Below are 15124 nucleotides of genomic sequence, written 5' to 3'. Positions count from 1 at the left end.
GAGGGTTTTTGCTTTTTGAAAAAAGGTAAATAAAATGTAATCATAGGGTTCAGCGAGATTTTTTTTTTTGTGGCACTTTATTACATACCATATGACTGTAAGAATAAGCTTAGAATAAACATGGCTGAATCTGCAGAAAAGGTCCTGAAGTTCAATACCATATAGAAAAAAGAACTCACTTCTAGAATATTAACAGGGAGTTCAAACATAGAGAAACAAATTCAATCTCATTCACAGAACGGAAAATACAGACAATTATATTAAAGTAGTTTTTTTACAGACAGCTATTTGAAGTGGCAGAAGTATTAAAATTTACACGAGTCTACTCATTTGCCATATAGACTCACTAAGCAAATTGGAATTTGTCCAGTCTTTTTATTTCATAAGTTCCACACAAAGACACTGAGTTATCATGATGATACGAGAAATATGTTCTTCTCAGATGGCTTGCGATACTTCTTATACTTTATACTCTATTTAAAAGGAGGAGAAAGTGAAAATGTATTTCTCATTGATGAGTAACTTTGCCCCAGTGGGGCCATTGCTAACAAGCCCTTTCATGTTATGGACTAACAAATAGCATTTCTATCTAGGGATTCACACTTCCAAAAATCATGCAAAAATTGCCATATTGTAAAAGTATAAATCACCTAGGCAAGAGAAAATATATCCTCTTTCTTTCTTCTTTTCCCAATTAAACATAATTCAGAAATGTCTGCAAATTCAGTTTCTACCAGAATAAGAATTTTAAAATGAGCGAGACAAAGTGCTTATCTGTAAGTAGCCTGCAATTTAGAAGAGCAATTAGAAATAAACAATGAAAATATACAAAGGAAATAGAAGAGCATGCATATTTTAAAAGAAGTAACAAAATTACATAGGTGTTCAACCTTGGGACAGACTGTTTTCTGTTGGAAAGATCAGGAAAGGAAGAAGAAGTACAAAGAAGGAAGAGGAGGGTCAAGGAAAAGGATGAGGCAAATACAAAAGGGATGAGAGACAAAATATAGTAATCATAAATGGCCTTAAATATGGTATAAGATTTTGAAAGGCAGAGATAGTGAGTGAAGGAAGATGACACAGCTCATGGACTGTGGCACCATGAGTGCCCACAGGGATGCATACCTGTTGCTGCCCTCTTTGCCTGCCATGGAGCCTTCAGGGTTGGCCAAAAACCCAGGGCTCCAGGAAGGGTGCACCAGATGGAGGAGGTGCACAATGTCGACAACCAGCACCCACTTATGCTGAATCAGTTATTCATGAAGATTCTGTTTCAATGACTCAAGGAGACCCCTTGAGTCTCCCTTGTCAGAAGGAGCTCGTGGGGGCTGTGATATATCCCACTGAGGTCTTCTGCTCAGTTCCTGGAATACTGTCCCTTCTCAGTTCTACATCTAAATACAAAGTGACCATTGCTGAAATCCAGAGGCGACTATCCTGCCTGAGTGCTTAAATGCTTCTTTACTGGGAGGTGTTCTCCGAAGAGCCAAATCTAAAAATGGTAGCTGGTCCTTGCAGTAGAAATTGGACAAGATTGGGTTGAATCTTTCTGCTCACATTAACCCTCCTGATGTCTTTAGTAGAAGGTTAGGCTGTTCATTTGGCCTGGGACATTGTCTCTGTCTTCGAGGCAGAATTTCCCAGTAAATCCATGGCCAAATATTTAACTGGACCTCATCTCAGAAGATGGACTGAGATGGCAACTGGGAAAAACATGCTGCTGGCCACACAGCCAAGTGTGTAAAGAATTCATGAAGCCTATCAATCAAGAGGGGACTCCCAACAAGAACAACTGGCCCACCCCAGTACTGCTCATCTCATTTCAGCCTGACTACCTGTGGGTTTGGCAGCCACAGGTAATCAGCGGCATCTGTGCCACTGTGGCTGTTGTGAAGAACTATGTAAAAAAAAAAAAAAAAAAAAAAAAAGCCCTAACAGTCACAGACAAATCAGGTATGAATCCTGGAGACTAGAGTCCAGCCAATTCTAGCAAAGCCCTGGGGAAGATGGAGAAACATAGGAAATAAAATGGGCATGAACAAGGGCCAGAGAGTTTGGAAGGAAACGGACTCCAAATCCATTCTCAACCAAAACAGTCTGGAACCCCTCTTGTCTGGGAGACAGAGTTTGTTATCCACATTCCCATTAGAAAGGGATCCATTTCCAAATCTAAACATCTCCTCCTGGATTCCTTGTATTTCTCTAGAGAGCACTGAAGTGCCTCCTTAACTCTGGGTGAGATGACAGGTACTGGTTCTTTACACATTAAGCTTATCTTATTTTTTGAGCCTCATTCTTCCTTTTTCTGAAAGTGGTGCCACAAGTTTTTGAACCTTTTAAATAAATTCCCTGGACTAACAAAAACACACACACACTCAGCTGTTGAAATGTCAAATTCATGTGATTCAGATCAACAGTAACTTGCAGGGTTAAGGTAAAAGTATTTATGTACCTTCTTCAGGTCTATTCCTATACCCTTAGGAGGCAAAGATTCTCTCTGCTGAGCAACTGGTTAATAGGTGGCATTTGACACACTTTTACACCTTGCTCAAGGGGGCTCTTTGGATTTTACAAAACTTATACAAACAAAGCCTGCTGATGATTTTATGTTTTTCTTAAAAAAAATGCAAAAAAACAAAAAACTTTGAAAGTTAACTCCTCAATTTGGACTCACTTTGAAAAAAGACTTGTTCCTTTAAGGTATGGAAAGTTTATTTTGCATGTTTATCTCACACCTTGGTGTTTGGGGAAAACTTGAAAAGCATAGGAATGAAGTTTTGGATTGTTTTGTTTTGTTTTGTTTTTTGTTGTCTGTCACCCCAAGTCCTAGAGGAGGCTCTGCCATTTTGAGAAACTACTGAATATACAGATTGTATTTATGCATAATTTAATGGGGTCTATAAATATGGGTACACCTCTTTTGACTTCTTGAGAAATGGGAGTCAATTTTAATATTAACTATTAAATGTGTCAGGGTAAACTAAGTCTCAGCTGTAGGTTTTAGTCATATGTACACAAGGTATGAAGAATTAAGAGGAAGCATCCTGAGCTCTGTTCTTGACACAGAAGACTCTATTTAACTGAAGCTCTCTGTTCACAGAGCAGTAACTTTGTCTCATTCCTGTTAGGCTGACCCCAAAGATGAGTGCGAGGTAGAGTGTGTGTGGATGAAAATGGAGTTTTGGAATTTAAATCCTTGCCTATAAACATTGCCAAATAATTTTCGTAAATATGAAACCTGTATAATAAAAGTCTTCATAATTTAAGGAAAAAAAAGAAAGAATTTCTGTATTTAGCAATATAGGGATCAGTAGTGATCCTGAAAGAATTGATTTTAGTGGAATATGGAGATGAAAGCGTGATTGGAGTAGGAATAGGAGAACAAAGAATGAGATAATAGAGCCAGTGAGTATGAATAATCCTGCAGAAGTTTCACAACCTCTGAAACAGAAGAAAAGAAATGACATATTAGAAGAGCAGAAATCAGAGTTCCCACCATGGCTCAGCAGAAACAAATCTGACTAGTATCCATAAAGACACAAGTTCGATCACTGGCCTCAGTGGGTTAAGGATCCGGAATTGCTGTGACCTGTGGTGTAGGTCACAGATGCAGCTCAGATTTGGCATTGCTGCATCTGTGGCGTAGGCCAGTGGCTACAGCTCTGATTCGACCTCTAGCCTGGGAACTTCCATATGCCAGAGTTGCAGCCCTAAAAAGACAAAAAAATTTAAAAAAAAGTAAAAATAAAGAGCAGAAATCAATGAAACTGAAAATAGAAAACTATCAAGAAAATCGATGATACTAAAAGCTGGTTTTCTGAAATAGATTTTAAAAAATGATAAATATCTACCTTCACTGACAAAGACAATAAAAGGAAGAAACTAATTATTAATCGCAAGAAGAAAAGAGGGGAATATTACTACTAACCCTAATGGACTGCACAGACTTTAAAGAGATAATAAATGAATGTGATAACCCACTTTACATCAAGAAATTAGACAGCTTAGGTAAAATGAACCAATTCCTTGAAAGACACAAACTGCCAACCCATTCAAGGATCAGTAGATACTTAAATTGCCCTGTATCCAATAAAGAAATAGAATTTGTACTCGAAAATCTCCCCCAAATGAAAACTCCAATGCAAGATTATTTCATTCGTGAATTCTACCAAACATGTAAGAAAAAAATAATGTGAGTTCTAAACAATCTATCAGAAAATGGAAGATTGAAAACTTCCCAGCTCGTTTTATGAAGCCCAGCATTATTTCAATACAAGAGCAAAGCAAGTATATCACAAGAAAATTATAGATCTTTGTCATCATGAATACATATGTAAAAATCCTCGGATAAATAAACATTAACATTAGCAAATCTTATCTAGCAATACATAAGTGCAATAATATATCATGATGAACTGGGGTTTATCTGAAGAATACAAGTCTGGTTCAAATTCAGTACAATTCAAGAGTTCCCTGGTGGCCTAGTAGTTAAGGATTTGGCATTATCATTACTGTGGCTTGGGTTCGATCCCTGGCCCTGGAACTTCTGCACACTGTAGGTATGGCCCAAAATAAATAAATAAATACAGTTCATTACATTTACAGACTGAAGAAGAAAAATGAGACCATCATCTCAAAAGATAAGAAAAAAAGAGAGAAGCCTAAATAACATCTATTCACAATATACACTCTCAACAATATAGGAGTAGAAGGAAAATCCCTTAATCTTTAAAGGATATCTTAAAAAAAAAAAAACAACAATTCTTATCATACTTGATGAAAGACTGAATGCTTTTCCTTTAAGATTACTAACAAAGCAATGATGTCTTCTCTCACCCCTGCTATTCAACATCATACTGAATGTCTTAGGCACTTTATTAAGGAAAGGAAAAGAAATAAAAGGCATAGATGGGGAAATATGAGATAAAACTATATACTTAGCAGGAAGGCTAAAATTTAAAAGATAAATCATACCAAATTTGGGTGAATACATGCTGGAACTGCAACTCTCCAGGAAATGTGAGAATGTTAAAATGATACAAGCCCTTTGGAAAGCAGTTTGGCCATTTCTTTAAAAAGTTAAACTTATGCACCTATAATATGATCTATGCATTTCTTTCCTAGTTATTTGTCTTTAAAGAAAAAGAAAAGCAAGAAAGAAAGAGAAAGGAAGGAAGAAGGAAGGCAAAAAGAAGGAAGGAAGAAAAGGAGTTCCCATATGGCAGAACAGATTAAAGATCCAGCATTGCTGCAGCTACTGCTCAGATTCAATCCCTGGCCTGGGAACCTCTCTATGCCACAAATGTGGACCAAAAAATAAAAATAAAAAATAAAAAAGAGAAAGAAAGAAAATATATACTTATACAAAGATTTATGTACAAATGAGCAGCTATATTTGTAGTAACCAGAAGCTAACCAAAATATAAATGTCTGCCAATTATGAATGGATTAAATAAACTATAAATGTGTATTTATCCATACAACTCAGCAATAGAAAGGGACAAACTTGATATGTGGAAAAAATGAATGAAATTAAAATTTTCACATTGAGTGAAAGAAATCAGATCAAAAATAACAAAAATATAATACACTGGGAGGAGTACAAGATAACTTCTGGATGCCATGGGTATGTTATTTTATTGTGATACAGTTTCACTGGCATATAAATATGTCAAAATTTATCAAATCATGCATTTTAAATATGTTCAGTTTATGTATATCAATTATACCTTAATAAAACTATGTTTAAATATATAAACCATAGGACTCAGTAATCTCCTAGGAACTTATTCAAGATAAATGAAAATTTATGTTCACACAAAAGCTTTAATGTATGTGAAAGTCTATAGCAACTTTGTTCATAATCACTAAAAATCAGAAACCACTCAAATATCCTTCATCTGGTAAATGGATAAATAAACTCTTTACATTTATACAATGGAATACTATTTATCACTAAGGAACTATTGATTCATGCAACAATCTTAATAAATTATAAATACATTTTTCTAAGTGAAAGAACCTAGATCCAAAAAAGCTACATTCTTTAAAAAAAAAAAAAAAACAATTTATTGGAGTGTAGTTGATTTACAATGCCGTGTTAGTTTTAGGTGTACATCAGTGTGAGTCAGTTTTACATATACATATATCCATTTAACATACATACACTACTACATATAAAACAGATAACTAACAAGGCTCTACAGTAAAACACAGGGTACTCTACTCAATATTCTGTAATAAGCTATATGGGAAAAGAATTGCAGAAAAGCTATATTCTGCATGATTTCATTTGTATGACAATCTGGAAAAGGCAGAACTATAGGGAGGAAAACAAATCAGTGGTTGACAGAAGTTTTGAGAAACGGGGGTAGAAGTTGTTTATACAAACAAGGGTCGCACCAGGGAACTTTTAGGGTGATGGAACCTATCTGTATAAAACTGGGGGGATGGACATATAACTATGCACTCTAAAAATTCCATAAAAACACAAGAACAAACTAAATATTACTCCTTGTTAAAAAAAATTACACAGATAATTACAGGAAAAAAAATATTACATTTCATAATGTATCAAAAGTACAAACAAGATGGTTGAAACAGTAATAGAATATATTATTCTATTAATATATTCTATGCTCCTAATTAAAATATTCTGTGCTCCTAGTAGAAGATGAAATCTTAACACAGTTTACATAATATAAAAGCTTCATTTTAAATCAAAGACGTACAAAATAAAAGATAGTAAGATATATTTAGTTGCTCATTAAATTAGCAGATTAAAGGTTTACACTAGCAAAAAAATGATGAAACAGAGGAATACCATTCCTTTAAGAAACATAATTATTAGGAATTTAAAATATTTGAGGAAATGTTTGTAATATATCATGTGAAATATATCAGTATATTTATGAGGTCTGAATGACCATAGCTGGCTCTAATACCATCCAGTTGCAGATATCAGGTGTTCTAGACCAGCTGCCAGCTCTCTGTTGCTGTCACCTGGCTGTATAGTCTAGGTGGGAACACACATTGGTCTCCTGCCATCTCTGTCCCCTCAGCCACCAGCACCTGTGTGCTGCACCATTCCTAATCATTTCAGTGCCTGACCACATATTGTGATAAAAGAGAAATTTTTCAACCAGAGCTTGGCCAAATAGAAGCTCTTTATCTACAACAAGACTAGCAGGAAGCTCTTGGGAGGCACTGCCAAGACCTGGGAGGTGGGAGTCCCTGAAATGCCATTTTTGCAGAATTGCCTGCTCCCATCTAGGTCAGTAAATGGTCTACTTGGGAGATGAGCCTCTCCATTCTCATCTTTGTTTTCTATAAAGGAAAGGGCAATAAATGAAGGCTAGTGATGTGCATACTGGTGACAACAATAAGAGAACATTCTGAGCCATCACCCAAAGAGACAGTACTTCCTGGACTAGTAGTGAGAGGGAGAGAAAGATTTTGTGTTGCTCTTCTGTTTAGTCTTCTGTGGGTTACTAGCTGCAATCTTCTTATTCACAATGTGGGGTATGATTCAGACTCCAAAAGATGTGGTTCCAAAACATCATGACCAGCTTCCTAGTCCAGGACTTAAGGTTATTCCAAAGTCAGTAACTGCTCTGGATACACATTCAGTATGTCTGATTCAATTTCCTATAAGGGGTTTGTTGCAGACCTCAATAACTTTCTAAAGCTGTATTAGTTGAACAGAATAATTCTGCAATATGTCTTGATGGTGTACTTTTTGAATAGAAGGTCCCAGTTTATTGTGCTTGTCATTTTCCTGCTACTTTACTCAAAGCACGAGATAGCACCAATGATTTTGGTGTTTCCAAAAAAACCTTGTATTCTTATGAAAATAAGCAGAATAATTGGGTGAAAGCCTCAAGAGGAACCAAGAATAATTGTGTTTTAAAGGAAGAAGCCAGGACTATTCTGCCAACTTTCTCTCACTATAGAGTTACAGACTTTGGTTTCCACATTATGAGGAAAAACTGCATGTAGGATATCTCTAGCAATCATTGCCCTCCTTGTAATCTTTGATCATGCTGCTGATACCAGGAAAGAAGCAATAATATAGTACCGAACAAGTGAGTCATCCAATCTAAAAATCCAAGATGAAGAGCTGCCATGGTAGCACAGTGGTAACAAACCCAACTAGTATCCCTGAGGATGCGGGTTCGATCCCTAGCCTTGCTCAGTAGGTTAAGGATCCTGTATTGCCATGAGCTGTGATGTAGGTTGTGGAAGCAGCTCGCATCTGGCATTGCTGTGGCTGTGGTATAGACCAGCAGCTACATCTCCAATTCATCCCCTAGCCTGCGAACTTCTATATGCTGTGAGTGTGGCACCAAAAATGACCAACAAATAAAAATTAAAAAAAAAAAATCAAGATGATGGTGGCAAGTTCTTGGGACACATTTTATTAAAAATCACAGTGAAGACATAGTATGAGTAGGAAACCGCCACAGAGTAAATGCTGTGTTGTCTACCTTTCATTGCATCAGCTGCACCTGACATTCTAGAGAGAGACCACCTTGAAGGAAGTTAAGGTGATTAGAATACTGTGCTGACATCAAAATGTGCTTCTAGATCATAATGTTCAATGATTTCCAGAGTAACTGCCTTTGAGTTTGTTGCCTTCTAAAGCAGTGTGCAGACACCGTATTAGGACCCAGTAAGTGCCTGATTCAGAACACGTATGATGGGGATCTTGTCCTATTTTATATGGTCTTACAGCTAGGAGTCTAAAGCTTCATATGCTGTGTTTATAAAAATATTTTATGGATGGTCACTGATGCCGCACAGTGACCAGGATGACTGTGTAGGAAATCAGCAAAGTGTTTAACTCTCATATTTTGATTTAAGCCCAGTTTTAGGGATAAAATGGTAAAAGAATAAATGGTACCTGACCAACATATAGTGATTTTATATAAGCTGCAGAAAATGTGGAGCTTTTAAGTAAAGTCCCTTAAGTTCTAAATGTGAGAAAGAAAAAAAAAAAAGGTGGATTTTATAAGTGTTCTTTTGAGTTTTTATAAAATTATTTTACATGCTAAATTAGTCTGTGGATCTTTTTGATGTAAAATGTATGAAAAAAAGATTAATGGGATTGTTTTTAGTCCTGGAACTAAATCTTACAGATTATTTGAAGTATTTTAGATTATAAAGGAAATGGAATTTTTAGGTTTAGCCAGTATGAATATGCACCTAAATTTTATGATTTCATACAATATAAATTGTACCATAGTTTGTTAAACATCTTGTCACTGATATTAGTTAGCAAATATAAGCAAATTAACTATAAAATATAAAACTATACCAAAAGTAAGTATAGTTAGAGAATGTATAATTGCATGTAAGCTTCTTTATTATAAATATTAAACAAGGAACATATATTACATTTATCACTTTAAACCAAATTATTTTAAAAAATAATGGTGTTCACAAGAAAAAAGTAAAGTCCAATTTTTTTCTGTCTACTCAACTCAACAAATCTAATCTTGAGAGAGACAGCTGAGAAAGCAGCCTAGAATTTACATACTTGGTCTTTAGTTTATACATTGCTGATTTCACCTCTTTGTTTCTCAATGTGTAGATAATGGGGTTCAATATAGGTGTGAAAACTGTAGAGAACACAGAAAGGACTTTATCTACTGGAAAGTTGCTAAAAGGCCAAGCATAGATGAAGATACATGGCCCAAAAAAGAGGGTCACTACAATGATGTGGGCAGTCAGAGTACTTCGGGCTTTGGCCATGTGCACTGAGGAACGCTGCCGCACAGTGACCAGGATGACTGCGTAGGAGATCAGCAAGAGCACGAATGAAGTCACCCCCATGAGCCCACTATCCAAAAGCATCAACACTTCAGGGACATAAGGATCTGTACAGGCAAGTTTGATGACCAAAGTAAGGTCACAGTAATAACTGTCCACTATGTTTGGACCACAGAAGGACAAGTTTACAGTGAAAGCTAACTGGCTCAGTGCGTGCATGACCCCAATCACCCAAGAGCCTACTACTAGACCTGTACATTTGCACAAGTTCATGATGGTTGCATAATGGAGAGGTTTGCATATGGCTACATACCTGTCATATGCCATGGCTGCAAGGAGCATCATCTCTCCACCAGCAAAGACATGGAGTAGGAATATCTGGGCCATGCAGCCCTCAAAGGAGATGGTCTTGGGTTCATAAAGGAAATCATGGATCATTTTGGGGGTTGCATAAGTGGCCAGAAACACATCAAGAACAGAAAGATTACTGAGCATGATGTACATGGGTGTGTGCAGGGCAGGTTCAGAGATCACTGTGAGGACAATGAGGAGGTTGCCCAGCACAATGGTGACATACAAGAGATTAAACAACATGAAGAAGAAGTATTGGAGCTCCCAAGAACTGGAGAGTCCCAGCAACACAAACTCAGCCACCCTAGAATTATTTACTGGGTCCATGAAGTACCTACAAAGAGAAATATTAGTAAATTATTATCAAGAGCAAGAAAAGTATACCCGAATCCTTATGGGTTGTTCTCAACAAGAATTATAAATGCTCTACAGTTATTCCTATTAGGAAATATTTTATCTGTAATTTTGACAAATAGTTTCTTCTCTCAATTACCCTTACTAATGAGGGATATCTATGAGGCGCAGATGTAGTAAATCAAAAGCTCCATTTATGTATTTGTGAGTTAAATCTGATACTAAACAACAACAACAAAAAATAAATCGACATATAAGTACCACAATTAGTAGGAGATGCTAAGGCATTCACAATTTTTACTACCTTCTTGCCTTGCTGATTTTCACTATCTGATTGGGATTATCTACAAACAGCTTCAATTCTTAGAGAACTCTTAAGAGGGCACACAGACCTATCTTTTTCCCTGTGACTTTTACTGAGTTTCTCTCCTCTTTGCTCTGTCCTTTATTATTATTTAACCTTCACACTACACCATTAAAATTTAATCCATTTTGGCCCTGAAGCTATGATAGCTGTTTTGGTTTGGAATAAAGTCCTTGAAGGTTGCCAATATGTCAGTACAGAATATTGATAATAAAACAATAGCTATAAAATACAAAGGTCTGATTTTGTTAACATAGTTGAAAAGTTCTGAAGGCCAAATGTAACATTTCACTTACCAATTTTGAAAACTTCCAAAAGGAGAATTTTAACCAAGATACGGAATTGGTAGGTGCTGACCAAGATTTCTCTGACCTAGTAAACTAGGGTAACTTATTTGAGAATTATCCAGCACACAACGTCTTCTCATTATGCAAAAGTTGAGGTAATAAACAATAGAAGACAATAAACAACAATTAAGATAACATACTGTTGAAAAAATCACTTTGTTGTACAGCAGAAATTATCACAACCTTGTAAATCAACTATACTTCAACAAGACTTTTTAAAAAAGAAAAAATAAACAATTTGCCAATAGATTATTAAATAATCCATTCTTCCTATGTTCTCTCTGCAGTTTCTTTGGAAGAATGCAGAAAGAGCTTCCAAAGAGATAGACAAGACTTTGAGGGTTCATTTTTAAAACTGTGTTTAGTTTTCAGTTGGAAAGAAAATAGGTTTTTTTCTTTTAGGAAAAATATTCTCATTTTTCATTTTCTATGTTATAAGTAATAAGTATCAGTCTCCATAAAAATTTATGAAGTAAAAGGATGATGTCAGTGGGCAAACCTGTGTAATTTGAAAGTGCTTTACATGCAGTATGGAAACATTAAAATATTTATAATAATCTGATAAGGAGGAGATTATTGCTCCCATTTTTCTTAGAAGGAAATAAAGTCTCAGAAAGGTTAACTAATATGCTCAATATTATACTAATCCAGAACTTCACCCCAGAGCTTAAAAGCTCTTTCCACAAATGCTGATAGTATAGTTTCTAATGGAATCTAAAAGGTATGAATTAGGAGTATGTGACAAAGTTTCTTTTGGCCATCTCTCTTCTTTAGAGAAATATCCACCCAGATCTTCTGCCCATCTTTGATCCAACAATCCCACACTTGTGCATATATCTGGAGAAAACCATAATTTGAAAAGATATATGCACCCCAATTCTCCCTGCATCTCTATTTACAGTAGCCAAGTCATATAAGCAGCCTAGATGTCCATTGACAAAGGAATGGAAAAGAAGAGAAGATGTCGTACATATACACAGTGGAATACTGTTCAGCTATAAAAAAAGAATGAGATAATACCATTTGTAGCAACATGGATGGACCTAGAGATTGTCATACTGAGTGAAGTCAAAGAGAGAAAGATAAATATTACATGATATCGCTTATATGTGGAATCTAATAAAATGATACAAAAAACTTATTTATGAAACAAACAAGCTCACAGATTTCAAAGCCAATCTTATGGTTATCATAAGTAAAACAAACTAGTGGGGGGAAGAAGGGATTGTGAGGGTGGGAATAACATATACACACTATTGGCAAGAACCTACTGTGTAGCACAAGAAAATCTACTCAAAAGTTTGAAATAACCTATATTGGAAAAAAAGAATGGATGTATTTGTAAATATGGCTGATTAACTTTGCTGTACACCTGAAACTAATGCAACATTGTGGGTCAACTATACTCCAATATGTATTTAAAAAAAAAAAAAAGAGTATGTGTATGTGACAAATTGAATTATCCATATTAGAGGATGAGAGGAGCTGAGTTTAGGCAGTTGATATAAAATGAATATTATTAAATGTACCATAGATGAACTTAATTATCCCTTTCTAGTTAAAAAGATAGGAAGTGATATATATTTTGTTTTTCAAAATGGTTAATACTTTTTGCTTAAAGAGATAAGTTTGTAGTTTAAAATGTATTAGCTTGGAAAATTTTATCCTCTGATAATATTTGCTAGATGGGTTATTGCTATCTTACAGTTTACAAAGTTCCTTCCAAAAATTTGAGCATTAAAAAAATAATCAAAAGGAATCCCATGGTGGCTCAACAGGTTCAATATCTGGCATTGTCACTGCTGAGGCTTGGGTCACAGGTGTGGCACATGTTCAATCCCTGACCCAGGAACATCTCTTCTGCATGCCACAGGCACAACCAAAAAAAAAAAAAAAAATTAAACCAGGAGAATAAACAATGAATGCTGTGACAAAATAACTAAAATGAAACCATTCCAAAGGACATTTAGATCAATAATTATCACTAGGAGCGGAAGGAGCAGCCTCTCATTTGCATTCTCTTGTGGGAAAGGGAATTTATATACAAAAGGAGAAAGTATGGGTTTAAGAAACATTGGGAGTAAAATTATTCTTGACCGTATTTTTTTTATTTGGTCAGTAACCTATGAAATGACAACTTTCTAGTAGTGAAAGTGAATGAGAAATTAATAGGTGTGGGAAGGGGAGGAATAAAAATACTGGAAGAAATCCAGAAATCCTTACAGTATGACTCTGTATTCTTCCACTGAGTGCCATTTTTATCTGGATGCTGGACTGGGCTGTGCTGAACTATGATAAATATAAAATAATGTCTCCATCCCCATGCTTTTGTAGAGTCACTTCTCAGTTTTTTAGAAGAAAAACCTTAAAATAAAATCAGCTCAAATATTACAGAAATTAATCCCTAATCCATTTTCTATCACACCCAAAGTAAAATTCTATGTGCCAGACTGTCATGAATGGAAATAGTTTGCAGTTGAGGTAAAGGAATTTGAACAAAACTGTAAGTCCAAACAGCACAAGCAGTTGCTCAGAGTTACTTTCTGTGGTTAAAGACCTCATTAACATTTTCGAAGGAAAAAATCCAGAGAAATTAGATTGAGCAAGTGCTTGACACCAAATGAAGAAAACATACCTGGTTTAATTATCTGCATATTGCAAGAACGTTGAAGCAAATTTTGGCTCCTTTCAAATTAAATGCTCCTATAAGAGAGCTGGATCAGATGTATAACTAGAATGACTATTGACTTAGGCAAACCACCTCTTCTCAGCACTCTATTTGACTGGATTCCCACTTCATTGTTTCCACATTTTGTTCAGGACTGAGGAATGAATTGGGATTTTGGGAGGACAGAGGTGTCCCATGGTGATTCATTGTCATTAGAAGTTTGCTGTTTCATTGAATAAGGAAAACGGCTTATGTTCAAAAAGTCAAATCACTTTCAGCTTCCCCTCAGCCCTCAGACTCTTTCCCTGGCTCTTACTTCTACTGATTACAGGAACTATGTTTCTAATAGATTTAGGGAAATTTTGACATATGAGAATTTCTGAAATATTTTATGAAGAACTGACTCTTTAGTGATATTCTCCACCTTAGTCAGAATATGGAAAAAACTCATCAGAGAATATCTAATCCCCCACAATAAGGATATGTAATGAATTCCTCTTCTAATCTTAACTATTAAGTATCACCAATAGAGCCTTCAATGTGAATATATTTGCACACCTAGCGTATATCCTACTTATGATGTATTATATGAGAAAAGAATAACCTGGGTTTTATGTACAATTTTTTTTTAATGTAGGATTTTTGCACAGGTGAAACTGACCTGTAGTATTTTGAAGTTGTGCTATCCACATCCGGTTTTGGTATTGAGACAATAATCGACTCATAAAAGTACTTTATCCCTAGTTTTATTGGTTCTTTGAAGGTTTGGGAGATTTTGTTCATAAGCTTGAATGCGGGGAGTTCCTGTCGTGGTGCATGGAAACAAATCCGACCAGGATCCATGAGGTTGCAGGTTCAATCCCTGGCCTCACTCAGTGGGTTAAGGATCTGTCCTGAGCTATGTGTAGATTGCAGACACAGCTCGGATCTGATGTTGCTGTGGCATAGGCCAGCAGCTGTAGCTCCAATTTGATCCCTAGCCTGGGAACGTCCATGTGATGTGGGTGCAGCCCTAAAAAAAAGGAAAGAAAAAAGAAAAAAAAACTTGAATGTGTCCCATGTCTTCTATAGGATAGCAAATTTGACCTCTTTTTCAATATATGCCATAGGTATTAGCAACTTCACTTTTCTTCTTCTCTTTAAGAAAATATGGCAACTTATGCTTTCCTGAAAATTTAGTAAATTCATCTTAGTAAGTCTACTGTCTTCTGCTTCTATATATATAGCATTCTTTAGTTGTTTCATCTCCTCAACATGTGAATTTGTGGC

At 35.7% G+C, this 15124-nt stretch overlaps 1 protein-coding gene and 2 pseudogenes across 1 annotated transcript; 2 read left to right on the top strand and 1 right to left on the bottom strand.

Annotated features, from left to right (window-relative positions):
* The first annotated feature begins 1074 nt into the window (after window positions 1–1074).
* On the top strand, window positions 1075–2027 carry LOC100153885 (transcription factor AP-2 gamma pseudogene; annotated as a pseudogene).
* A 213-nt stretch (window positions 2028–2240) lies between these two features.
* On the top strand, window positions 2241–8009 carry LOC146401753 (sodium/potassium-transporting ATPase subunit beta-3-like; annotated as a pseudogene).
* Window positions 8010–9477: 1468 nt separating this feature from the next.
* LOC100524094 (olfactory receptor 4K15-like) lies at window positions 9478–10467 on the bottom strand. Its single transcript, XM_003128593.3, has one exon. The coding sequence runs from the start codon at window positions 10447–10449 to the stop codon at window positions 9478–9480; it is 972 nt and encodes a 323-aa protein (XP_003128641.1). The 5' UTR covers window positions 10450–10467.
* Between the last annotated feature and the right edge of the window lie 4657 nt (window positions 10468–15124).

Source organism: Sus scrofa, chromosome 7, assembly GCF_054392235.1.
Source record: "Sus scrofa isolate SSC_HxYL_T2T_F1_AM1 chromosome 7, Sscrofa_HxYL_maternal_Yorkshire_Landrace_v2.0, whole genome shotgun sequence".
NCBI lineage: Eukaryota > Metazoa > Chordata > Mammalia > Artiodactyla > Suidae > Sus > Sus scrofa.
Note: the sequence above shows the minus strand (reverse complement) of the source record. Positions and strands in the feature narration are given on the sequence as shown.